The sequence below is a fragment of the Daucus carota genome, chromosome 9 (genome assembly GCF_001625215.2).
Source record: "Daucus carota subsp. sativus chromosome 9, DH1 v3.0, whole genome shotgun sequence".
NCBI lineage: Eukaryota > Viridiplantae > Streptophyta > Magnoliopsida > Apiales > Apiaceae > Daucus > Daucus carota.
The window spans coordinates 30,743,344-30,771,220 of record NC_030389.2 but is presented as its reverse complement, the minus strand read 5'-3'; the positions used below and the strand labels follow the sequence as shown (position 1 = coordinate 30,771,220).

The following is a 27,877-nucleotide window of genomic DNA, read 5'->3' as shown; positions in this document are numbered from 1 at the left end:
TTTCAAAATAAATGAGATAAATGCAGATAGAGAATAATATATTTTTGTTATAAGAGATAAGAAAATTCAATGATGTTATCAAATTAATTACTAAAAATGGAGATAATATTATGCATGCTATTAATGTAGATAGAGAATAATATCTTTTTGTTATAAAAGATAGGCGTCTCCTTTCAAATGAATATAATAAATACAAAAAGCTTATTACATATATATGATATATAATTTTGCACATCACATTGCAACTATATAAGAAGTCGAAATAAAACATTTTTAGTCTCCCGAGATTTTGTCATTCTCGTAATAAGAAGACAAGATGATGAACAAGTATTTTATCAGTATCGCAATTGTTATAATGATGGTCAGCGTTGCTTTTTCGGATTATCCTGCATGTAAAAAAGGATGTAAGTATTTCCTATATCTACTCAACTTGTTATAAAGATAGAGCCGTTGCTTGTAAAGTCCATGCATGTCAAAAAATAAGAGATATGGATATGCACTTTTGGTTCATATTCGACAAATTTTTATCGGTATAGTTAATCAAATTAAAGATCAAAGTTTTCTTTTGAGATTATAATTTATAAACTTATTTCAAAGTATAACCATCTTTTTAAATTTTTGAATCATGATTTAATCTAAATCATGATACAAAGTAATTTTTTTATGAAATAGGGGATGAGATTTTGGATGTGAATTAATGTTTTTGCTTCGTTAACTGTTGTGGTCCCGATCTCTAAACCAAAACCTGATACTAATTTTAAACATAACTTGGCAATGTAATTCATATTAAAGTATAACATGTATTTATCTGATGTTTCGAACTTTTGCAAAAACACAAATCTCTTTTTTGTGTTGCTTTTCCTCTTACACAGTGCATCCTCTGGCTAGTGGTCCACACCCGACCTGTAAATGCTTGAGCAAACTTGATGTAGAATGTTCAGACGTGTTGTGTGATTCAGTGTGTGAAGATGATTATGGAGACAATTTGATAGATGTGTATTGTTACAACAGTTCCACATGTATCTGTGTATATGACTGCTAAAAAGATAAGGAATTCAACAAAGATATTTTATTTTTGTTAATTTTTTGTAATTTGCTATCTTTGAAGATATTTGCGAAAATATTGTCAGCAATTAAATTCGCAATTTTTTGGTATAATTTGTAACAAGATATATTCCAAAATAACTTTTTTTCTTGAAAAAATAAAAATTATTTTCGATTGAATTTAATGTTGATTTTAATTGTATCTAGTTTCATTTAGTTGCGTCATCATATATTTTGAAAAAAAAAACTAGTGTTTTTATAAAAATTTAAATAAAATTGCAAGAAAATGAAAATAAATATATTTTTAAAAGAACCCGAAATTTCTCTCATTTTACAATATATCACTCGTGAATCTATGAATGAAACATCATAACAAATGTTGTTGATATATATGTGTATCATAGTTTATGTATTTATTTAATAATGTTTTGTTTTTCCAAATTAATACAATCTTTTTCGAATCGCTAAGTTGATCATTAAGATTTTTTTCAATTTTTTTTATTTAATGTGTTGGTTGAAGGTGGGCTATTAAAGAAAAAAATATTTTAAATATTTTTAATTATAAAATGTATTGAATTGATTATTTAAAATTGCAAAAATAATTTTTATAGAAAATTTTAATAAACTCTTAACATATGGTGATAAAATATGCATATCACCTTTTAAACTATCAACAATATATGATTACAAAACTTTTATTAAAGATTTGATAAAATAATTATTTCAAATAATTTCCTGAATACTAAGATTCGTCAAAACATTTAATAAAATATTTAATATTGGTATTGTATTGTATTTATTTAATTATTTATAATTGGAATAATATTAGCTATTACATAATTTAATGTAAACTAACAATTTATCGATCAAAACAAAAATATTGAGATAATTTTAAATTTTCACAAAATTTAATTTTATGATAATTTGATTTTTTTTAAACTATTGTCCGTAAATATATATTTAATTCTTATTTTTATAAAGGTTATATATAATATCTAGATTCTCTAGAAATTTGAAATTTTTATTAATTATAATTACTAATTTATACTAAAAATTTTATTAGCTATAATAACTAATTTATACTCGTATATTGAATAGATAATAGTTTTTCCAATCACCATTACAAGTTTGAATAACATATTATATATTATTATTATAGATGAAAAACAAGTGGTGAGTTTCATACTTTTTGCCTGCTTTCGCATATCGAGACTTATGTGATCGTTACGAGATGTCTACATACGTTTATGTCGGTAAAGTATCTTTCGCGTATCGGAACTCACACGATCATTAGGATATATCTAAATGCCTTTACGTCGGTAAAAGATGTCAAATAAAGTAGTTCTAGTTTGAGAGGGAAGTAGATTTTAGAGTTCATATTGAAGTCAAACAATCCTTTAACCATTATTTGTAGCTGTTCGTGTTTATCTACCAAATCTAATAATGGTTTAATGCTGTTTGTGTTTCATCACTTTACTAGATCAAAATTTTCGGTTGGCCTACTGAGTAAAAAAAAGTTTTTATTTAAATAACGAAGTATATCTAAAAGGTTTTAATAATGACATCAAGCATAAAAAATATTTCAACGTCACTTTAATGGATAATGTTAAAGTTAACAGGATGACATGTTTTTGCATCCCTCTACGACTCTACTGCATTATATGTTTCAACCCCAGCAGGGACACCAAGCAGTTCATTTGCTCGATAGATCTAGTAGTAGACCTCACCCAGAATTGGCCCAGTGGTTTTGGCCTCACTCGATAGATCTAATAGTATGTGCTACTATAAGAAAGGCTTTCGAAATCATGGCCTCCGCTTCTTGGCCGAATCTGCATGTCATTTTGCCAGATCACCATATCTTGGACTTCCGATTCGGCTCCGCATCTGCGGTAATGTGTGTTAATATTCCTTCTTTTCACAACTGAGTCCGCCCAAGTTTGTGAGTCTTCATTCAGGAACTTTGCCTAAAAAAATTACACTAAAGCTCGTGGCCTGTGTGAACAAAACTGAATGATAATCATATGTATTTCAAAAAAGGATGGAAACCGTTTGCTAAACATCACTCTTGACAATATGGCGACATGCTTGTTTTTTATTATGTTCAAGATTCAGAGTTTTATGTGGCATACTACCTGGTTAGTTCATTTGCTTTCATACTACCTGGTTAGTTCATTTGCTTATATACTACTCCCTCCGTCCCTCTGGGATCTATACATTTGTATTGGGCAGGTAAAGTGATGGGACCATTAATATTTAAGTGATAGATTTGGAAAATTAGATGAAGTTAGTGGGTGGGTGGGATTTTTATATTATAAAAATTTATTATTTGGAGAAAGTTTTGAAATGTATAGAATTGAATGGGACATCCCGAAAAGGAAAGTGTATAGAATTCAAAGGGAAGAAGGGAGTATAATTATATGAGAATATATATGCATATATACCCACATAAAAATTATATGTGTTTGAATTTAAGCAACAGGGTATGCATTTTACTTCTTCTGCCGGGGAAAGAAAGGAAATGGTGATGGATCTAATGGCTCATTCGACGAAAAGTCTGGAGGTGTAGAGAAAAAAGTTGAAGTTGTTGTACTGGAACCCAGGGAGAGGCTCGGTAGGGTAATTGAAAATTTTGATCGAAAACAATGATGAAATAGAACATTAATACGTTAAGTTTTTAATGGTGAGTAATGAAATGACCTTTCTACAAAATTTTAAATGATACAATTAGTTGACTCAAAGTTTTTTTTTCACTCGATATAGTATTTTGATTGGTGTAGTTGTTATATATGCAAGAAGGTCCATTATTATCAAGAAACAACAATTAATCAAAATGTGTCAAATTTATGAGTTTTATAAATCAAATAAGTACACACATAACTATACGGATCATACAGGGCTGTTAACGAAACAAATATTTAATGAAATATTCGGTATTCGAATTCGTTTAGTATTATTCGTGTTCGTTTATTAACAAATATAAATACGAATTCAAATCTTAAAAAATATTCGGTTTGTTAACAAATACAAATTCGAATAGATAATTATTTGTATTCGCTATTCGCTTAATTATTCGGAAATTAAATATTATATATATATATATATTATTTTATATTATATAGAAAAATATGATATAAAGTAATACATCACTTGTCATAATATTTTTTCTAGGAGGATGAAGAGCTAGGGGAGGTTATGTTGCATGATCTTGGATTTAATTAAGGAATATTAAATTTTTACATTTTGATTGTAATTTGAATTTTATTTTTTTTGAGTTGGATGATTGTAGTATCAGTACTTTATAAATTGCTTGAATTGGTGAAGTATGGGAGTTCACAACTTTTGTCAAGGGCCAGCATTTTAGTTATTTAGTTTCATTTTCTTTTAAATGAGTAGTTTAAACGAATATGAATAGTTCGTGAATTTAACCGAATCCAAATACAAAAACATATAATTATTCGGATAATAAACAAATACAAATATGAATATATATACTTAAAACGAATATAAATATGAAAATTAAAGTATTCATTTTGAATTTGTTTCGTTACACAGTTACCAAGAACAGTATATTGGGCAATGGTAGCCAAACAGTGGCATCGAAGTCATTATTCCCAAATTTGGGCCTGCCTCTGCCTCCTCTCTCACACACCCCTTTGACACAGATTCAAAATTTACGATTTGTTTGGACCAATGGGAATCATTATAATATTACCGATGCGAGAACCTGATCTCGAATATCCGACATAAAGAAAAAGTAGTTGCCCGAACTTAAATGGGTACCAGAAAAAATAATGATTTTAGATAAATAAGTTAAAAATAAATATAATATAAAAATATCAAAATTGTAAATGATAATATTGAAGGTAAATCTATCAAAAGAACTAGAAAATTAATTAAAGTTTAAAAAATAATCACATCAAAATCATAAAACATATATTTGAATATATATATATATATATATATATATATATATATATATATATTAGAAATATTTGTATACTAGATATATTATAAATTAATCATATCTATATCAAATTATTAAAATCGACATATTAAAATTCGATCGGTCAATTAGATAATCGATTCGGTATCTGGCATACGAACCTTGTTAACGACAAATCATGTTCTAAATCGATATTTGAGTTATGGACCTCTTTAATGTATAAAATGTTATAATATATAATTTTCATTAAAACATATCTACTGAATTTTCATTAAAACATATCTACTTTTAGTTGGTTTTTGAGTAGTTTAATATAATATACAACTTGTTTTATATATCTAATAAATTACTTATTAATTTTCATAAATATATATTAACCCAAACACATTTATTAGTTATTTAAAAATCTATTTTAACTAAAAATATATATATTATTCTAATATAACTATATTTTTATAATTGAATTATATATTAAAATAACAAATATTATATAAAAGTAGATGATAAAAAGCAGACATAATTGCAGTTTTCATACATAGAACTATTTTGCTTTTGCATCAAAATGGTTAAAAAAATTCATGCCAATGTGATAGCTATTTTTTCCTGTTTTAGCCAATGCTCCATCCAAATTCCGTGCCCTGACCTAGGCAGTGGAAGGAAAATTCTGATATCAGCTCCTCAGGCAGCAACTCGATGTCACCATGTAACAGGAAAATTTGTAAAGCAAAATACTTCGAAACTAAAGTAGTTTATAAAATTTTTAAAGTAGCACAACAGATCATCTTATATGTTTATGATTTATACTCATGAATTTTTGTTTCGTTTCATATTAGTTGACTGATGGTTTTCATTTCTCAAACTAGGTATCGTTTATAAAGATTTTAAGATCTTATTTATTGTTTTTGATGGAGAATAACAATTTTCTTGTAAATAGTATGGAAATCCAATATCATTTTCAAATTAAATGCTATAAATGCAGATTGAGAATAATATATATTTGTTATAAGAGATAAAAAAATTTTAATGATGCTATAAAATTAATTGCTGGAAATGAAGATAATATTATCTCTAAATGCTATAAATGTAGATAGAGAATAATACATTTTTGTTGCAAGAGATAAGGAAATTCAATAACATTATAAACTCAATTGCTGACAATGAATATAATATGTGCAATGCTAGAGACCCCAAATTTTTTCCCCAAAATTTGTTACCAAATGACGGCTAACAAGTGGCGAAATTTGATTGGGTGATTGATGAATCTGCAGGGTGTGCTTATTATTATGGGAATGAATGCAACCAATGAGATTTCGCCACGTCATTTGGGAAAAAATTTTGGGATAAATATTTGGGGTCCCTAGCATTTCCATATAATATTATCTCTTGAATGCACATTAATTACTATAAATGCAATCAAATCAAACATATTTATAAATTGGATACGTCCAAATTATTTATCATATTGTAGCATATCTTATAATATATAAAATTTTACATATCTCACAAAATCTAAAAACGTCTCTTGTTATTCATAAAAAAAACGTGTCTTTTTAAGTAGATACAATAATCTTATTACACACACGCATATATATATTTCATTTTGCACCGTCACACTATAAACTACATAAGAACTTGAAATAAAATATATTTAGTATCACGAGATTGAAGACAAGATGAGGAACAAGTATTTTATCAGTATCGCAATTGTCGTAATGATGGTTAGCGTTGCTTTTTCGGATTATCCTTCATGTCAGAACAAATGTAAGTATTTCTTGTACTCTCTTGCTCTTAGTATTTCTTGTTACAAACATGCATATAAATACATGTAAAGTCCATATACAATTGAATTTCAAAAAATATGGATATGTATTGTTTGGTTCATATTCGACAATTTTTTTCAAGAACACAAGTCTCTTATTTGTGTTGTTTTTCCTCTTACAGTGTATCCTGTCGCTGGTGGTCCACACCGAATCTGTAAATGCTTGAGCAAACTTGATGTAGAATGTTCAGACGTGTTGTGTGATTCGGTTTGTGCAGATGATTATGGAGAAAAATTGATAGATGTGTACTGTTACAACAGTTCAACATGTATATGTGTATATAAATGTTAAAACGATAAGGAAATTATTTTAAATATTATATTTTTGTTAATTTTTTGCAGTTTTACTAGATTTTAAAAATATTTGCGAAAACATTGTAAGCAATTAAAATCATAACTTTATTTATATAATTTGTAACTAAATACAATCCAAAATAACTTTTTTTCTCAAAAAATGGGAATTATTTTTTATTGCATTAGATGTAACTTTAAGCGTATTGCATTTGAGCAATTTTTATTCTAAAATGATACCAATTATGATATTTTGATGCTTGACCGGCGAAATTCCAATAGTAATCTTGTGCCATGTCTCATGGTCCCATTTCTAACCCGTAGCATATTTTTGGGACATGGTTGGACAAATTTTAAATTTTTTATAAAATATAATTTTATAATTATTTTATTATATTTATGAATAAAAAGTTAAAGTTAAAAATTTTAGTCGAGAAAAAGTTTAAAAATAAGCTACAAATTATACTCCCTCGTCCCAATCAATTGTATATATTTAGGGGGTGGTATTGTATCATGACTTTAATGACAAATTTTGGGAGGATGACTTTAATGAATTTTATAGACTTTTAATGGCTCTTGTTGACTTCTTAAGATTTAAAAAAAAAAAAAAAAACATGACTCCTAAGACAATGACTTTTAAAATTTTTAACAGACTCTTTGTTACAAATTCGTGACTTTCAAATACTTTAATACACAATGTTTCAGGGTCATATTGATTGTTTCAAAAGTAGATGCACTTAGAAGCTCCTCAGCTGCACGATCCCCGCAGGTGGTCTGAGTTTGTTCCTTTTGTGAAAAAACTGGTTGCACTGGCATTTCGGAAAACCTCCTCTTACTGCTCCCAGCAGCTACAGGTGGAGTATAAGAACCTACACCTACCGAAGCAGGCAAAGATGTTGAAGTAATGCCATCAATTAGCAAAGCCTACAATTTAATCAATATCTTAATCAAGACAAGACAATTTAAGTCCACCATTATCCTACAATTAGCAAAGCCTCAATTGCTGCTCACACTAAAAGAAGTCCCAAAACATTTCATAAATTTTTAAGTTAAAGTAGTTCAAGTACATCCTCTGTTGTCTCAGAGCAAACATCCTCTTTTGTATTTGGATTTTAAAGGTGCGCTCTATCTCTCGCTTTCTCAGTCTCGACAAGAGCATTTCTCTCAGTAATACAGCGGCCTCCATAACAGAAAATTCTTTCATCCATTTGGCCACCCTTTCGCCAAATTTGTCTGCCCAATATATTTCGGATCAACGGCCATAAAAATCTTTTCGCAACTCCTAAACCATTTTCGAAGGCCTCTTATTTTTTGTTTCTCAACAGCTCAATTGTTGGCCCTAAACAATTTATTACGATTACGAACTAACAATATATAAGCAGACAAACTTAGGCACATCGTCACAGAATGAACAACAAAGTTATACAACTTTGTTTTTTTGACAAATATGGCTTATAACCTTACAAATGAGTATCTGTTCTACGAAACTCTCGGGGTGAGCCAAGGTCGAACCCGGACCTGGGACGACAGAGGATAAGCTCTTAACCACAGAGCTATCCAACCGTGCTCACAAAGTTATACAATTATTTTTTATTTTTATTTTGACAAAATCCGCACTTGCATTAAATCAAATCAAAAGTGATTACATCCGATAAGAAGTTGGGAACAACTTCCTCCCACTCTTGTAAGCCTAACATAGACCGAGACACTCTTGCTAGCAAATGAGCGACTTCATTCGCAGACCTATGCACAAAACACACTAGCACACTTTCAAAGTGCTCAACTAACTCAACACAATCATTGACGATAGAATGAAAATAAGACCTTCCTGGAGTACCATTACATGCATCTGCCAATAGCTTGGAGTCCGTCTCAATAACACAACGTGCAAAACCGAAACTTTTTGCCCATGATAGTACTTCCTTGAGACTTAAAGCCTCTGCCTCCCTGGGAGTCCATGTTCCTGACATTTGTTTACACATTGCTCTTAGAAAACTCCCGTGTTCATCCCGAATTACGCCTCCAACTCCGATAGTTTTTGTATCTCCAAAAATTGCCGCATCAACATTTATTTTCACCCAGGTCTGCATTGGAACCTGCCATCTTCTTGTACTTCCGTTTGTTGTTGCTGAGGCTCTGGTGCATGCCATTTGAGCTGCCTTCCTGTCCGTCAATAAGTTCACAGCTGCACTTGTCGTACCAAAAACAGATGTCTCAACTCGGTTCCACACCCACTGGTTACGCCGGTTCCATATGCTCCAGCAGAACAGCGCCAGTGAAGCACATTGTTCTTTCGTGCCAGTTGCAAACAATCTTTTAAAGTGCTCCATAATCGACTCCCCTTGTAATGTTTGAACCCAGTTTGCCAGGCCTGCTGCTGTCCATACATTCCGTGCAAAAGAACAATCAAAGAGGGCGTGCTTCGCATCTTCCTGCTCCACCCGACACCAAGAACATCTCTTATCAATATCCACTCATTTTTCAAACAACGCCATAGCCGTAGGTAAGCACTGAAGAATCGAACCTTTCCAGGTAACTCCAAATGCCATAGTTTTTTCCAAAATGTTGCATCAGGAGTACTACATTCTCCAACCAGCTGCCTATAACAACTCTTACTCACCTTTTGTATCAAATAGCCACATCCATGTATCCCGTCTATCTGTTGATGCCAGAGGTATTTGTTTGATCAATCGAATATCTCTTTCATTGAACAGATTATTCAGAATATTTTCATCCCAGCTGTTGTCTCGAGCATTCACTAAGTCGCACACCTTTATATTTGGAAAATCATTGGGAATTTAAAAACATCAGTTGGGAAAATCAGTATAAAGAGGTAGAGACTTGGTGGCCTCAGATAAAGCACGTTGTGATTTAGGCACGGTTCTGATTTAGCAAGGCATGAACACACAAGTCCCCTTAAAATAAGTAAAAAAGAATAATCAAATATCAGAATGAACTTTTGAATTGAAGGTGTTATACTTTCAGGTGACGACGGCTCTTGGGCTTAGGTTGGTGAACTGCTGCTGAAAAGCAGTCACTTAGAACAGTCTCCACTGGCGTTGGAGGTTTGTTTTTGAGCATACAGCTGGATGCCTGGATTTTCCTTACCCTTCCTTGCCTCTGTCAGCATATAATGTGCATAATTAAAATCCATAGCCGGCCTATTCAGTATAAATCTATCCAACTGCAAATTCCAACCAATAACAAAACCATCAGAATAACCATCCACAAGTGCATATAACAAACATTATACAGAAGTCTAAGACCTTATCCTAATCATCACCAATTAAAAAATTAAAAAATCGAAATCCACGATAAATTGAGCATCAAAACCCTAATGAAACACAGACACCAGTTCAAATACACATAGAAATTGATAAAGGCAACGAACTGCACATACATAAAAATCTGCTGCTATGCTCTCCAGATAAATCAGAAGGAGATAACTGCCCAGGCACAGAGACTTCAGTTACGGAGCGGGTAACTGAAGTGCCTGTCCAAGTCCCAGGCTGAACATAACCGCTAGGCAAGCTGAGAGGGAATATAAAAGAAATAGTCAAGAGTGCAGAGAGCAGAGATTTTGATTCAAGAGCGTAAGAAAGCGCCATGTAAGCCGCCTGAGATTTTACTATATATAGGTATATAGATAGTAATCAAAATCATTAACTAAAGAAGCTACTAGTTCATACTTTAAGGAAAAGCTTAAATTAAAATGGGGTACTAATTACACTTTTAGTTTCAGGAGGGCTATACAAAGCAGACCTGTTTCTTGGTCTATTTTCTTCCAACTGTTCAAGATAACTACCACTTCTTGCTTTCCCGGGTTTTTTCCTAACAAAATCTCTAATAGTAAGATCCCAAAAACATAAACATCAGTTCTAGAATTGCATTTCTTCATCCTCTGTAGTTCAGGTGCCTTGCAACCTTCAGCTTTGGAAAGTGCAACAATTTCATCAGCTTGTCAAGTCCAAACTCAGTGAGCCTCGCCACAAAGAAGTCATCAACAAGAATATTTTTTGACCTCACATTACCATGAGTAATCGGTGTTATCACACGGGCGGATAAGACATTGTTTCTAACTCCATGCACTTTCACATTTCAACTTTAACGGCACAAGTAGCTTTAATACACAATTAACACGAGAATAGAAATTTCAGGTACATAATATTAATGATCAATGGCTTTGCGGTTGGTTGAATCATCCTGTTTGTTTGTTGCTTATGACATTTAATAGCTGTGCCTATCATAGTTGGAAATGATATGTTCTTCTGAATAGCAAAACTAAGCTGAACGAACAACAATAATGAAATAAAACATTAATACATTAAGTTTAAAACAGATGGAATTTCTTAAGTGTTCCATAGCTGGAACTGCATATGGCGTCTCTTCTAGTGATGTAGAAGTTGTGGCATCAAAACAGATGGCAATGGACCTTGACAAGCAGGATCATGATTTAGCGAAAAATTATTTGCACATAATGACACAGGTTTTGAAATTGGGTTTGGTTTTCATCCATCAGTAATTGAACTTGAAAATATTGTTCATTCTAAGGTTGAAAACCTTCACAAACCTATAGTCAAAGGGTTTAACTTTGGGGACAGCCGCATCATGAATGGTAATTGTTCAAAGGAATCCCATGCAGAGATACTTCTGTTGTTCCTGAGGACACTTGTGATTTGCCACACAGCAATCCCTGAGCTAATTGAGGAGACTGACAGCTTTAATTATCAAGCAGAGTCATCAGATGAAGGAGCTTTCCTTGTTGCAGCAAGAGAACTTGGATTCCAGTTCTGTAAAGGGACTCAATCAAGCATTTCTGTGCGTGAAAGACATCCTTTCTCTACAGGATACATTGAAAGGTCAGAAAGTATATCTTTATTATTGTTGTCCAGCCTTGGATTAGTTGATTGACACATGACACATTTTCTGACAAGATTCAGGGAGTTTAAACTTCTCAATCTGCTGGATTTTACAAGCAAAAGGAAGAAAATGTCTGTAATTGTAAGTATATTAACTCAAAAAATTCAGAAAGGGTACAAAAGATGTGGCTGTGGTTGATTTGTAAGCTTTGTATGTGATTTTATGTGTACAGTAAGGGGATTCTGGAAGTTTATATGTTACATTAGGCTGGTTTGTGAACTAGAGGCTTGATTTGTTTTCCTTTTTTTGATGTTTGGTTTATATATGTTATTATTGTTGTGGTTTATGTTGTTTTAATTGATTTGTTTGTGGTTTGGTGTTAGACTTGGTGAATAATTTGGGAACCATTGCGCGATCTGGAACAAAGGAATTTATGGAAGCGTTGCAGGCAGGGCTTGATGTGAGCATGATTGGTCAGTTTGGTGTGGGATTTTACTCTGCTTATCTTGTTGCGGAGAAGGTTATTGTGACTACTAAACATAATGATGATGAGCAGTATGTTTGGGAGTCACAAGCTGGTGGATCATTCACGGTTAATAGAGACACGGAAGGAGAGCAGCTTGGGAGAGGGACTAAGATCACTCTCTTCCTTAAGGAGGATCAGGTATAACAACCTGTCCATTCTTATACGTAGTGAATTTTATTAAGTTTTGTTAGTGATATTAATGACCTCTTTTTCGTCTGTGCAGTTGGGAGTATTTGGAAGAGAGGAGGATTAAGGATCTTATAAAGAAGCATTCTGAATTTATTAGTTATCCTATCTATCTCTGGACTGTTAAAACCACTGAGAAAGAGATAAGCGATGATGAAGATGAGGAAGTCATGAAAGAGGATGAAGGTGATGTGGAGGAAATCGACGAGGAAGTCATGAAAGAGTTTCTTGGTTTTGTAAAGGGAGTTGTTGATTTTGATGACCTTCCTCTCAAGTCAACATTTCTCGTGGAATGCTTCAACAGATCAAGATCCTGAAGGTGATAGAAAGAATCTTGTGAAGAAGTGCATCGAAATGTTTAATGAGATTGCATATGACAAAGAGGATTACAACAAGTTCTAAGAAGCATTCTCGAAGAACTTGAAGTTGGGAATTCATGAGGATAGCCAGAACAGGACAAAATTGGCTGTTCTGCTCAGATATCACTCGACTAAGACTGGTGATGAGCTTACTAGCTTGAAGGACTATGTTACAAGAATGAAGGAAGGTCAAAAGGATATCTTTTACATTACTGGTGAAAGCAAGAAGGCGGTTGAGGACTCCCCATTCCTAGAGAGGCTTAAGAAGAAAGGCTATGAGGTTCTTTTTATGGTAGATGCAATCGATGAATATGCTGTCGGTCAGTTGAAGGAATACGATGGGAAGAAGCTGGTTTCTGCGACGAAGGAGGGCTTGAAGCTTGATGACAAAACTGAGGAGGAAAAGAAGAAAAGGGAGGAGAAAAAGAAGTCCTTTGAAAATCTCTGCAAGAACATCAAGGACATTCTTGGTGACAAGGTGGAAAAGGTGGTCATGTCCGATCATATTGTAGACTCCCCCTGTGTGACTTGATGATCTCAGTGTTTGCTATAACTGTCAGCGTCTTTGTGTTGCTTAATCGTCTGACTTATACTCTGTGTCCGTCTAGAACTACAATTTCCTTCATGTAAGTGCGAACTTTTCTATTAATGTAGTTTTGTGTATTGCAAATGGCTTTCATACGCTATAAGCTGAGGGTTAATGGCCAGAAGCAATCTGAATGTAGGCAATAGTTGAATGATCTGAGCAAGTTCTAAATCATAAGTTTCCGAGGATGAACTAATTGGCTCGGATGATAATATTTGCTCAAAACAAGTCTGAAGTTGAACTCAGTAGCATCAATAAAGGTGTTGAGATCACCCATGATACACCAATGATCGGAATCAGCAAGCAAGTTTTCCTCAAAGTATCTCAGGTCAGACCAAAGATTCCTCCTTTCTCCAATTGTGTTGGCAGCATAAATTATAGAGATAATACAAAAACAGGAGCTGTCAGATCTCATAACCTTACAAGTTAAGTGCTTGATCAGATGCTTGAAGAAAGGTGACATTCCAGAGATTTTTATCCCAACCAATCCAGATTCTACCATTGTAGTGATAATCATAATTATAGAGCCAATTAAATCTTGGAGCAATTGCCTTTGAATAAAATAAAGCTTCTTCCTTTTCGACATGAGTTTCTAAGAGGGCTACGAAACTTAAGCTGGTACTGCTTAAGAAATCCTTTACAAAAGGCACTTTATTGTGAAGCCCTCGGATATTGTAGGAACAAAAATCTAACAGCATAGAAATTAAGAGGCTGTAGAAGGGGAACTCCTCCCCAAGCAAAACTTAAGCTTTTTTATTTGATGCTTTGACAATTTAAAAGAAAGAGCATCCTTCAGAGAATCAGAATTCTTCAGAAATCAGAACTTTGTTTTTTCTCCACTTCATCAACATTTTTTAAACTCTGAAAGTTTTCAAAGGAGTAGGGGAATCTTCATCTTGAACAAGAACAGCGGAAGATCTGTTTTTTCGTTTAACTTCAGTCCAAGGGTGATCTGTTTCAGTAGTACCAGCAACAGTATTTGTCCAAATTGACATATCTTTTACATTACTCTGATCAGGGGCCTTTCCCCAAGGGGACACAAGCATAGGTTTCCTTTCAAATTTATTTTCAAGTCCACTATTTATTATGCGAGGAACAATCATACTTTCACACTTTCAACTTTAACGGCAGAAGTATAAAACACACAATTAACAAGAGAATAGAAATTTCTGGTACATAATATAAATAACTGATAATTCAGGTACATAGAATGTATAAAACTGAAATACAGAAAATGCTTTTATTTATTCAATTACATGAAGAGTATTGAACAGAACCCGGAGGAGAATGGCCATCGACTATGATGAGGCATTTCAGAGTGACAGCATAAGGAAAAGTTAACGAAATCTGATCCAACTGGACTCTCAATTTCGTACTGATGGTCAAAAAGAAGATGTATCTCTTATGCGCTACTCCGGTTCTTGCATCACTATTAACTTCTGGTAAAAATTCTGAAGTCTTTTCAAAAAAATTGACTTCAAGATACTTATGCTGGTGCGCCTGGAGAGAGATTGGCAGAAGCTCTTTGGATGTCTGAAAATTATGGCCAAACTTCAGCTTAGCTCTGGCACTGTGTAAATCCAAATGAATTCTGTGATTTGGATTTTTGAACTTCAGAAAAAGAGTGGCATTGATATTGTTGAAGTTGAAATTATGGACATAGGCTTTGGGAACTGCTAACTTAAGACGAGGCGGAAATGGTCTGTAATAAACCAACAGAATTGCGAAGACGAGAAATATAGTGGCAAAAGGAATGGAGAGGGTGAAAGTAAGAAAACGGCGATCTCTATATGAAACAGAGGTAGCAGAGGCAGGGGTATAAGAATCAGGCTGCAGAGTGGAAATAAGATTGACTGGTAATTGATCAGACTCTTGAGAAATGTTCTGATCATTACCAGCACCGAAGTCTTCATCGAAGATTTCTTCGATTTCGTGTGTAGAAGGAAACATCTCGAGTTCTTCTATGTCCTGAGTGGAAGTCATTTTAACTGACAATGGGGTTCGGGTGCAAAAGCAGAGAGATACGGAAGCAGAGAGACTGAGAGAGGGAGACTGAGGAGAGACTGAGAGATGGAGAGGGAGAGGAGAGATATTGGTAAAGAGGGAGAGGAGATACTGAAGCAGAGAGACTGAGAGAGGGAGAGGAGAGACTGAGAGAGATACGGAAGCAGAGAGACTGAGAGAGGGAGATGCTGCTACATGCCTACATCTTATATCTTATATTTATATAGAGGAGGTTCTTCACAAGGTTAAGTGGCATGTCTCAGGAGTCTTCAATCAAATTTTCTATTTTTCTAGAGTTTTGCATTTTATTCTGTCTTAAATACAGTATATAAGATGTTCACAGAAGCAAAAGAAGAAGTCATTTAGAACCTGTGAAAACATGCAAAAATGTAATTGATCTCTAATCATAAGCAACAAGTGGTGTAAATACGGCAGAAGAGAAGTCTCTACGGAAAGAACTCTTCCCGTCTTTGCTTAGCAAATCGCATACAGCTCTAACGAGTCCATTTAGAGCCTGTTACTTCACCGACTAGTCCATTTCCTTATGCAACACCATTTACTCATTCAGGCTTTATGCAACTTTACGGGGAGTTGTCTATATGGGACTTGTGGAGTTATGGTGCAGTGAGATGGCAAGCAAATGATTTCCCCGATATCACCTCCCTCGCATAAGCAACGTGAATAATCACTCTTTTCGCTAGGAATTACGTAGTACACTTCTACCTTATTATTATCATTAAATAATATTTTTGAATTACACACCACGTTTAATGATTGTTGACGGTGTATTAGAGTAGGTGAGACTCGGTCTCATATGATTTACAGAAATTTTGAATGTTATGATGTTATGCTTTTAGAAAAAAGTTCAGATCATTTACCGATAGAATACATGGCAAAAGATTGTTAATGTTAAAGTTATTATTATTTTTACTATCAAGCAAGCAACTTGAATTGTAAGAAATGTGATAGAATAAATGCATGTGATTGCCGTCTGGTGTCTCGGTTTTATCATAAAATAAGTGCACTCCAAATTTTCTTAAAGGTAGGGATATTATTTATATTTGATCAATTCATTAATTGAAAACTAGCTTTATAACCCGTGCAAGGCACGGGCAAGCTCTAAATTAATTGAAAACTAGCTTTATAACCCGTACGACGATACTGTTAAGATGATGCACAGTCATTAGGCTTCTATGTTCTACAAATATGTAAAATCAGCAAATCTCAGCTGACAGATATGTTGTTACACAGGATATTTACAATATTTTACGAAGTAATGGTGTTCGTGTTAGAAAATGGTGTTTTAAGTTCATAATTTTATTATGTTCTTGTTGTTAATTCCATAATCTAATGATTGGAAGTTGTTTCTAGATATTAGAACTTAAACTTTCATGTATGGGTTTAAGAATTTTCTTAAGGAAATCCATAAGAGAAATGAAGTTGAAGTTAGTGGCTTGAAAGAGCTTGAAAGAGAATGTTGTTTGTCCCACATTGAAAGAAATAAAGGGGGGTGTTGGCTTTATATAGTATAACACACATGGGTAGTGCATAACTACTAAGGTGTGTTATGGTGCGTGGTGTTCTCACGAGCCCACGCGCGCGCCGCCGCTGCCGCCCCGCCCCGCCACGCCTCGGCTCGGCTCGGCACGTCACGTCACGGGACGGGACGGGTCGGGTCGAAGGGCGATTTGGGCGAATGTCTCGGCGTCTCGCGTACGCGAGGCGACCTGGGCGGGGAATTTTATTTCGTATTGGTTTAATATAATATTTTAATTAGAATTTATTTATCAGTTGGGCTGGGTTGTGTCTGTTGGGCTCAATTGGACTGGGTCGGATTATACAATTGTGGGCTAAGTCAGATACAATGAACCTGGACTTGTAACTGATGATATATTCAGAAATTAAAATATATATATATAAAACGGCTGGTTTAATGTGTGGATTAATATATATCAGCTGTTACATTATAATAAATCAGCTGTTACGATTTATTTTTAATGTGCAGCTTAAATTCTTATATTAAATTTGGGTGGTCAGTTACACTTAGCCTCTAGTATAAATAGAGGACTAAGTTGCTGAGTTTTACACACCACACCTACATTCTCTTCTTCCTCTCTACTTTCTCTCCCAAACACAGTCAGTTCAGAAGTTGGTTTTCTGGCGAGTGAGGAGTTAGTCGTTGTTGAGCTTCGAAGGTGCTGTAGTTCAAAGCTCTGAGCTGTTTTATCCTGGAGGAGGTGTTGCAAGCATCCCCAGTGCAGCAGGTGGGGGCAATATTCTCTTCAAGAGCAGTCAGGTCTTCGTATAAGGCCTGACGACTCAGCTGTTCTTGTCATTTTCGTGTTGTACATGTCGTTGCCTCAGGCTATGGCTACTGGTACAATTTCTCTCCTTCCTCTTGTCTTACAGTCACTGATATGCATGTGTTTTACCTTCGCGTTTTGTTTAAACTTGCTTGGCCTTGGCTTGTTTAATATGATATATAACTGCCTCTATGTTGTTATAATAATCAGAATTTCCAACATTCTTGAAGAGAATATTTGTTATATATTATTTAGCATAATGTCGAGTGAAACTGAGGTTCCCGTTGTTGGTGGTGGTAGTGGTTCTGGTGCATCTGTGGTGGCCATTGATTGGACCACTTACAGTTTTCCACAAGCCGTTGAATTAACTGGCTTGCCAGAGAAGTTCAATGGTGGTGTAGGCTTTTCTCGCTGGCAGAAAAGAATGAAATTGTGGTTGACTGTAAAGGGTCTGTGGCCTGTTGTGGAGTATGAGAAACCAGTGGTGGATCAAGAGAAAGCTGAAACTGTAAAGGGCTTTGCGAAGTGGGCTGAGAAGGATGGTGTGGCCAGGGCGGCCATTCTGGCTGCTCTCACTAACACATTGTTTGATGTGTATTCCTCTGATGCCTATTCTGCAAAACTCTTATGGGAGAAGCTGGACCAGACACATAATACTGACTCTCAGGGTCTTGAGAAGTATTCTGTGGCTAAGTTCCTTGAATTCAAGCTGGTGGACAACAAGTCCATGACTGAGCAAGTGCATGAATTCGAGATGATAGTGCATGCTTTGAAGGAGTCCGGAATGGACCTCCCTGAAAAGTTCAAGGTTATGAGTGTGATTGAAAAGCTTCCGAAGTCTTGGGAGGAGTTCTCTCTCTCCCTGAAAAGACAGAAAGGAGAGATCACCTGGACCAACCTTATGCTGGACATCTCGGTTCAAGAACAACACAAGTCCAAACAAGGACATGTGATGCCAACTGAGGCCGGGAGCTCGAAGGTAAATGTAGCTACTGTAGGACAGAAAAGGAAGGGTGTGGCTAAGAAAGTTAGCGCTAATAAACCTAAGAGTGACAAGGACAAGGCCAAGAAACCCAAGGCAAACAAACCGTGTTGGTCTTGTGGGCAGGTTGGGCACTGGAGTAAGGACTGCCCTACAAAGAAGGCGAAGAAGGCTGAGGTGGTAGCACAAGCGAATGCTGTGCTTGCAACTACAAGTGGGCCTGTAGTGAACATGGTTGTTGGTGAGGCCACGGCTTCTGAAACCAACGCAGACCGGTATGTTTCCTACAACCCTGTATTATTTTCTACCTATCTGTCAAATGAATGGTTGATAGATACTGGAGCTAATGTGCATATTTGTGCTGATATTAGTTTATTTGTATCTTATCAACAGAGTCATAGCTTGACAGTGACGATGGGGAATGCTAGTGCTGCTCAAGTACATGGAATAGGAAACGTGGATCTGAAGTTCCCTTCTGGACGTATTCTATCCCTAACTAGAGTGCATTATGTTCCCGACATGCGTAGAAATATAATAAGTGGAAGCTGTTTAGTTTCCAATGGCTTTGAAATTTCCTTCAAATGTAATAAAGTAGTTCTTATTCACACTGGTACATTTTTTGGCAAGGGTTACTTGTCAAATGGTTTATTTGTAATTAATGCTGAACCCGTTTTGGGTACATTAAATAATGTTATTCTTCCTTCTGTGAATTGTGTTGAATCCTCAAGTTTATGGCATGCTAGACTAGGTCACTTAAACTTTGGTGCTCTTAAGAATATGATGAACTTAGAGTTGATTCCAAAACATACCATAGAAAAGAATTCTAAATGTCAAGTATGTGTGTCAGCTAAACAAATAAGGAAACCTTTTCATAACATTGTTAGGGATTCAGACTTGTTAGATTTAGTACACACTGATATTTGTGAATTTGGTGGTGTGTTGACTAAGGACCAGTTTAGATACTTCATTACCTTTATAGATGATAGTAGTAGATATTGTTATGTTTATTTACTTAAACATAAGGATGAAGCACTTAGTAAATTCATTATATATAAAACTGAAGTAGAAAAACAAACTAGTAAGGTACTTAAACGTTTGAGATCTGACAGAGGTGGTGAGTATACAAGTAACTCCTTTAATGAATTTTGTGAAAACAATGGTATAGTTCATGAAGTTACTCCACCATACACACCTGAGTCTAATGGGGTCGCTGAGCGAAAGAACAGAACATTTAAAGATATGATTAATAGTATGCTAATTAACTCTGGGTTGCCTAAATACATGTGGGGAGAGGCTCTAAATACGGCTTGCCATATTTTGAATAGAGTTCCTCTGAAACACATGGATAAGACACCTTTAGAGTTATGGAAAGGCAGGATGACTAGTCTTAAGTATCTTCGTGTGTGGGGGTGCCTTGCTAAGGTACTTGTCCCTGAACACAAGAGAAAGAAACTAGGACCAAAGACTGTTGATTGTATCTTTCTGGGCTATCCTGAGACCACTACAGCTATGAGATTTTTAGTAATAAAATCTGACATAGATGGTATAGTGGCTAACACGATAGTTGAATTTCGTGATGCTACATTCTTTGAGGATGTCTACCCTATGAAGACTGGTATACCTCAAGAGACCTATGATAAGGATCCCACTCACACATCAAGTTCTATTCCCGATCATGTGGAAAAGATGACAAATGTGGGGGCGGAACCTGGTAGTAGTTCTACTCCTAATGAAGTAGAGGAACCAAGGAGAAGTAAGCGTGCAAAGGTAGTTAAGGATTTTGGAAGTGATTTTATCACTTACAATGTCGAGGACGAACCTTTAACTTTCCGACAGGCTATGGACTCTTCGGAGTCTAGACATTGGAAGGGTGCTGTAAAGAGTGAAATTGACTCTATTGTTTCTAATGGAACATGGGAGTTGGTTGATCTCCCTCCTGGGTGCTCTACTATTGGGTGCAAGTGGGTCTTCAAGAGGAAGTTAAACCCTGACGGCTCAATAGATAAGTACAAAGCTAGACTGGTGGCAAAAGGGTTTAAGCAAAAGGAAGGAATTGATTACTTTGACACATACTCTCCGGTTGCTAGGATGGTAACAATCCGTATGCTTATAGCATTGGCTTCGGTCCATGGTCTTATCATCCATCAGATGGATGTAAAGACGGCTTTTCTTCATGGTGATCTTGAAGAGGAGATTTATATGGATCAGCCTGAGGGATTTGTTGCATCTGGCAATGAAAGGAAAGTATGTAAGTTAATCAAGTCCATCTATGGCTTGAAACAAGCTCCCAGGGATTGGCATAAAAAGTTTGATGATACTGTATTGCCATTCAGTTTTAAAGTTAATGAAAGCGATAAGTGTGTCTACATCAAAGTTAAAGGCAGTGAGTATGTCATCTTATGCCTATATGTGGATGACATCTTATTGTTTGGAACCAATATTGAGATTATTAACGAGACAAAAGCATTCTTAAAAAGGCACTTTGAAATGAAGGATATGGGGGAGGCTAGTGTGATTCTTGGAATCAAACTGATTCAGTCAACTGAAGGAATAACCTTGACTCAATCTCATTATATAGAGAAATCTATACTTGAGAAATATGGTTATTCACAGTGTAGAATCGCTAGTACACCCTATGATCCTAAAGTTGCCCTTGTCAAGAATACTTCTGGAGTTCCTGTGTCTCAGTTAAGATATTCTCAGATTATTGGGAGCTTGCAGTATCTTGCTAACTGTACTAGACCAGATATCTCATATTCTGTGTCTAAGTTGGCTAGATATACAAGCTGTCCAAACAGAACTCATTGGGATGCTCTTGATAGAGTACTTAGATATCTGAAAGGCACAATGTACCTTAGTTTACACTACAGGAGGTTTCCTGGTGTACTTGAAGGGTACAGTGATGCAAGTTGGATAGCTAAGAAGTCTGGTTCCAATGGAGTGACTGGATATGTGTTTACCCTTGCGGGTGGAGCAGTATCCTGGAAGTCGACTAGACAGACTATTGTGACTCGGTCGACGTTTGAGGCTGAGTTGTGTGCACTTGATGCCACTGGGACGGAGGCTGAATGGCTACATGGGCTTATGTCCACGTTACCAGTAGTAAGCAGACCGCTTCCTGCGATTGCTATTCATTGTGATAGTCGAACAACTATTGACAAGATTAGCAGTAAAAAGCATAATGCTAAAACAAAGAGACACATCCAAGTTAGACTTAAGTCTATAAGGGGGTTAGTGTCTGACAGGATTATAGCTATAGAGTTCATAGGAACTCAGAATAATATAGCTGATCCTTTGACTAAAGGACTGGAACCTGCAGTAGTCCTTAAGTCAAGGTTGGGGATGGGACTGTCAACCCATCATAATTCATCAACAGTGGGAACCCAATACACATGAGAGGAGATCCCTCGAAGTGTATTCAATGTGGTAATAACAAGCTGTAAGGGTGAATTGGTAGTACCTTTGCTACATAGATGATACTTATGTATCTGAGTCTATCCCCTGTAAACCTAGAAGGTACTGTGACTGCTAAGATAGTAAGAGTGTTACAAACTCTGAATGGGATCAAGTCGTTAGACGAGATATTAGCAGTATATCTCTAGAGATGCCCAGCTAAGCGAATGTAATTGTGTGGTCGCAATTAGAGGAAAGGGTTATTCCTTGAAGCATTCGACGAACAGGATCGAGACATGACCATTAATGTCTCAAAGCCGTAGATTGGCTCCATAGCCGTTGATTTGTCGTTGTCTATGGAAAGTGGTTACACCCAACGGATTAAGATTCAAGGTGAAACATTCCATCTGAATCCGGTAGCCATTGAAGTAGAGAACTTAGGAGGGTTCAAACCCGGAAGGGTACCGACTCTGAAAAACAAGTCATGATAAGAAACCTGAAACGCATTTCTGTATGGATTTGTGGGGGATTGTTAGAAAATGGTGTTTTAAGTTCATAATTTTATTATGTTCTTGTTGTTAATTCCATAATCTAATGATTGGAAGTTGTTTCTAGATATTAGAACTTAAACTTTCATGTATGGGTTTAAGAATTTTCTTAAGGAAATCCATAAGAGAAATGAAGTTGAAGTTAGTGGCTTGAAAGAGCTTGAAAGAGAATGTTGTTTGTCCCACATTGAAAGAAATAAAGGGGGGTGTTGGCTTTATATAGTATAACACACATGGGTAGTGCATAACTACTAAGGTGTGTTATGGTGCGTGGTGTTCTCACGAGCCCACGCGCGCGCCGCCGCTGCCGCCCCGCCCCGCCACGCCTCGGCTCGGCTCGGCACGTCACGTCACGGGACGGGACGGGTCGGGTCGAAGGGCGATTTGGGCGAATGTCTCGGCGTCTCGCGTACGCGAGGCGACCTGGGCGGGGAATTTTATTTCGTATTGGTTTAATATAATATTTTAATTAGAATTTATTTATCAGTTGGGCTGGGTTGTGTCTGTTGGGCTCAATTGGACTGGGTCGGATTATACAATTGTGGGCTAAGTCAGATACAATGAACCTGGACTTGTAACTGATGATATATTCAGAAATTAAAATATATATATATAAAACGGCTGGTTTAATGTGTGGATTAATATATATCAGCTGTTACATTATAATAAATCAGCTGTTACGATTTATTTTTAATGTGCAGCTTAAATTCTTATATTAAATTTGGGTGGTCAGTTACACTTAGCCTCTAGTATAAATAGAGGACTAAGTTGCTGAGTTTTACACACCACACCTACATTCTCTTCTTCCTCTCTACTTTCTCTCCCAAACACAGTCAGTTCAGAAGTTGGTTTTCTGGCGAGTGAGGAGTTAGTCGTTGTTGAGCTTCGAAGGTGCTGTAGTTCAAAGCTCTGAGCTGTTTTATCCTGGAGGAGGTGTTGCAAGCATCCCCAGTGCAGCAGGTGGGGGCAATATTCTCTTCAAGAGCAGTCAGGTCTTCGTATAAGGCCTGACGACTCAGCTGTTCTTGTCATTTTCGTGTTGTACATGTCGTTGCCTCAGGCTATGGCTACTGGTACAATTTCTCTCCTTCCTCTTGTCTTACAGTCACTGATATGCATGTGTTTTACCTTCGCGTTTTGTTTAAACTTGCTTGGCCTTGGCTTGTTTAATATGATATATAACTGCCTCTATGTTGTTATAATAATCAGAATTTCCAACAGTTCGAGCCGAGTCGAGTATTCGAGGTTGACTCAAGTTTTTAGTTGAGCCCAAAAACCTGTTCAAGCTCTTGCCCGCTAACAATTTCAAGATTAGTTCGAGTCAAGATCAGGAAAGCTTGGCAGACATTACAACTCTGTTGCCTTTGAAAATTTTTCTACTACTATGAAGATTTATTGCTTACAACTTTGTTGTTCTGCCTATAAGTTTGTGTTAATTATGTTTTATTTTTATCAGTATGTTATGGATCATGAAAAATTCCTCAAAAATATTTACAAATTGTATATAATAAGTTTTAATTAGTGGAGTTCATCCGAGGTCTATTTTATTCACAAAGAAGTTACCAATAACAACACGACATCTAATGATTTGAGAAGTTTTTTGAATGTTCTAGCATTTCTCTAATTTTTTTTAAGTCCATTAGTAATTCACAAGACAAGTGTATGAAAATTTCGAGTCGAGCATACTCATTTCTGGGACGCATTCTGGGTCCTCGACCAAAAGATACAAAAGTTATATAGGTTGGTTCAATTAAAAATTGGAACAAGAGTGCTGGTCATTGTTTTCTGCTGCTTCTTTTGGCAGAATGTAGATTTTTTCAGGTATGAACATTGTTTTCTGAAGCACAGATATTAGTTTACACATTCCTCGGGTTCTTGAATGAGCAGAATGTATAAAATAAGTGAACTTCATTCCCTTTGAAATGGTGAAACCAGCGAAGTTGAAATCGGTTAAAGCCTCTCGAAAAGCACCTGGACCAGTTGTAAGCAGCCTTAGAGTTTCACAAGCCACATTCCAAGAGCATTTCATCTTCCAAGCAACCGGGACAGCAGGTCTTGAACTATTACAGATTTCTCATTATTCTCCATTAGCATTGCCTTTCTCCTCTCTGTGGTGATCTCTATAAGTTTCTCTGGAACAACATTCATTAGAAATGTACATCCCAAATTGAAAGTGTGTATTATCTTTGACTCTGGAAGCACCTCTTCGACCTCCTTAGCAGCACATTTTGACATAACGAGCTCTTGTGCAATGGAATCCATCACTGGCATGCACTTTTTTATAACCTCCGGCTTTAGAGTATCATGTATGAAAGTCAACAACACAGCTGCAATTTCATCTGTAGAATCGTCCAAAAACTCAGAGGAATATAAGGCCTTTCTCACGGACAGAGGCCACCAGGACCTGACTAGTCTTCTCTCATTCGTGAAGACAAGCTTGTTCCCCTCTGCTCCAGACAGCCATTCTCCATATAGCGTGCTATTGAATACCTCTGTTCTTTTGTTAATAGATTTTTAAGGACATGATACATCATACTGGATGGATTCTCTAACCGGTGTCCTTCCCTTGATCCCGGGGAAAACTTTACATTCTAGCATTTGTTCTTTGGTTTTGCAGAATAAAGAAAATGAAAATGAGTGGTATGGTAATTAGTAATGGAATTATGGAAGTATATACAATTCATGATGATCTCTGTTGCATCCATAGCTGGATACATAATTTTCTTGATTTATCAACTGAAATATGCACTAGGATTCAGCTAAGCAAATGGAGATATTAAAGCTGATGCAACTAACAACTAAATGAGGTGAACAGAAATGTAAAGGTGTTTTATTACATATCTTATAAGAATACATTTTACAGAGATCAGAACTCGATCTGCATGAGAACCTGCATCGTAAAATAAATACAAATATCAAATTACAGGGAACCACTACATAATAAGTTTGTCAAAGTATAGGGCTAGTTATGTTTGGTGAGGAATGAGGCGAACTGGCAGACCTTCCATCGGGACAGGGGAGGCGTGGAAGACTATCTTTTCTTGGGGATTTAGTTTCTCCAATTTGAATCTGGTTACAACGTTGTACATAAACACTAGTATTTCAAGTCGAGCATACTCTTTCCCGGGACACATTCTAGGTCCTCCCCCGAAAGGTACAAAAGTGTATGGAGCAGGTCCGCTCCCTTGAAATCTTGAAGGATCAAATGTTTCGGGATCCGCAAAGTATTTTGGATTCTTGTGTGTTGTATGCACCATCCAAAATGTCTACAAACAAGACATAGTATTAGATTAAATCTGATTCACAAAATTTGGTAGTCGAGTTAGGAGTCTTTTATAAGCTCAGATGTAATTATATACCTTCCATCCTTTGGGAATGGTAAAACCAGCAAAGGTGAAATCAGTGACTGCCTCTCTGAATGCACCTTGGCCAGGTGGTGCCAACCTTAAGGACTCGCACGCCACATTCCATGAGTATTTCATTTTCTGAACATCTTCCCACATCAACAGCTCCCCGGCTGCTTTTGTTTTTGCTATCTCCATTTGTTCTGCACGTTTATTTCAGCCACAAGACGCTGATTAATCACAATGCTTATTGGACATAGCAGAACCAAATTACGTATAATAATTTAAAAAATATACCTTCGTAAACCTTATTATAAATATGTGGAAGCTCAGCAAGGTACTTCAGAACGAACGTTACAGCAGTGCTTGTGGTCTCATAGCTTGCAACTAGTAAACCAATAATGTTGTTTGAAATCTCCATTTCACTCATGCATTCTCCATTTTCATCTGTCACCAGCAGCATTCGAGACAATAAATCACGGGCTTTTGCTCCAGATTCATTTTCCTGCATTTCCCTTTTCCTCTCCGTGATGATCTTCATAAGCTCCTTACGAACTAACCTTCCTCCCTTAATAGCACCATTATAAGCCGTACCAGGCAAATCAATTGGGACAGAGAACATTCCAGACGTAACAAGAGTAAAATGCCTGGCTAGCCTTGTAACATGCTCAGCATCAACAATACTCATAAATAATCTGCACGCTAAATCAAACGTGTATTTCTTTGACATTGGAAACACCTTGACTACTTCATTACCAGCCCATTCAGAATCCACATGCTCCCGTGCCATTGAATCCATGACTGGTATGTACTGCTTTAGTGCCTCTGGCTTTAGAATGTCATGCATAAAACTACGCTTGAGAGCTGAAACTTCCTTCAAAGAAGCCTCCACAAACTCAGGGAAAAGCAAGGCCTTTTTCATGGACTGTGGCCACCAGGAAGTAAGTAACTTACTTTCATTTGTGAAGAGGAACTTGTTTCCTTGAGCTCCGCAGAACACAGCCATTTTTTCCCCTAGTAGCGACGTCTGAAACACATCCGGAGAGTACTTCTTTGTTCTTTCTTTGATGAATTCTTGAGGACCTGCTAATGCAAACTTGATGCTTTCTCCAACTAATGGCCATCCACTTGATCCTGGCGGAACATTTAAATTTGAGCCCTCAGCATTCGGTTTTCGCAGAATCAAGAAAAGAGACAGTGATATAGGAATGATGAGTAATGACAGCATATATGGGAATGAGCTGATAACTAGTGTTTCCATAGCTAAATATTTCAGTTTCCTGATTTGTATAAAGCTCTGTACTTCTATGCTAAATCATATAAATGCATTTTGTTTATATAGAAAAGCTCACTGAAAAAAACAAAATAAGGTATTATTGTATAGAATCTTTATTCTGATTTTCAGCATATGAGCATGCTTAATTAAGACAAGATAAAGAATATATTAAATCATTTCTTTTTGCAGAAGTATTTGACTCCTCTCTTTGGAACAGATGATTGTAGTGTTGTGTTCTTCAAATTACCGTTTAAATTCTCATGCTTAGCTTATTGTATAGTATATAAAATTACAATTTATTTTATGAAAACGTGAAAAAGGATGAACTTTGAGACCATCACATACATACACATACACTCAACAAATTAATAATTAAAATATATTACGGAACTAATCTGACCGAACTGGGTCTA

The 27,877-nt window shown here is 35.9% G+C and overlaps 1 protein-coding gene and 1 pseudogene across 1 annotated transcript; one reads left to right on the top strand and one right to left on the bottom strand.

Annotated features, from left to right (window-relative positions):
• Positions 1–11,436: 11,436 nt before the first annotated feature.
• LOC108201396 (heat shock protein 83-like) lies at positions 11,437–13,575 on the top strand (annotated as a pseudogene).
• Positions 13,576–25,655: 12,080 nt separating this feature from the next.
• On the bottom strand, positions 25,656–27,482 carry LOC108202338 (beta-amyrin 6-beta-monooxygenase-like). Its single transcript, XM_064084766.1, has 3 exons — positions 26,486–27,482; positions 26,204–26,391; positions 25,656–26,110 (listed from the first exon to the last, which is right to left on the bottom strand). Exons 1-3 carry the CDS (start codon positions 27,447–27,449, stop codon positions 25,811–25,813), a joined length of 1,452 nt encoding a protein of 483 aa, XP_063940836.1. The 5' UTR covers positions 27,450–27,482; the 3' UTR covers positions 25,656–25,810.
• Positions 27,483–27,877: the final 395 nt, after the last annotated feature.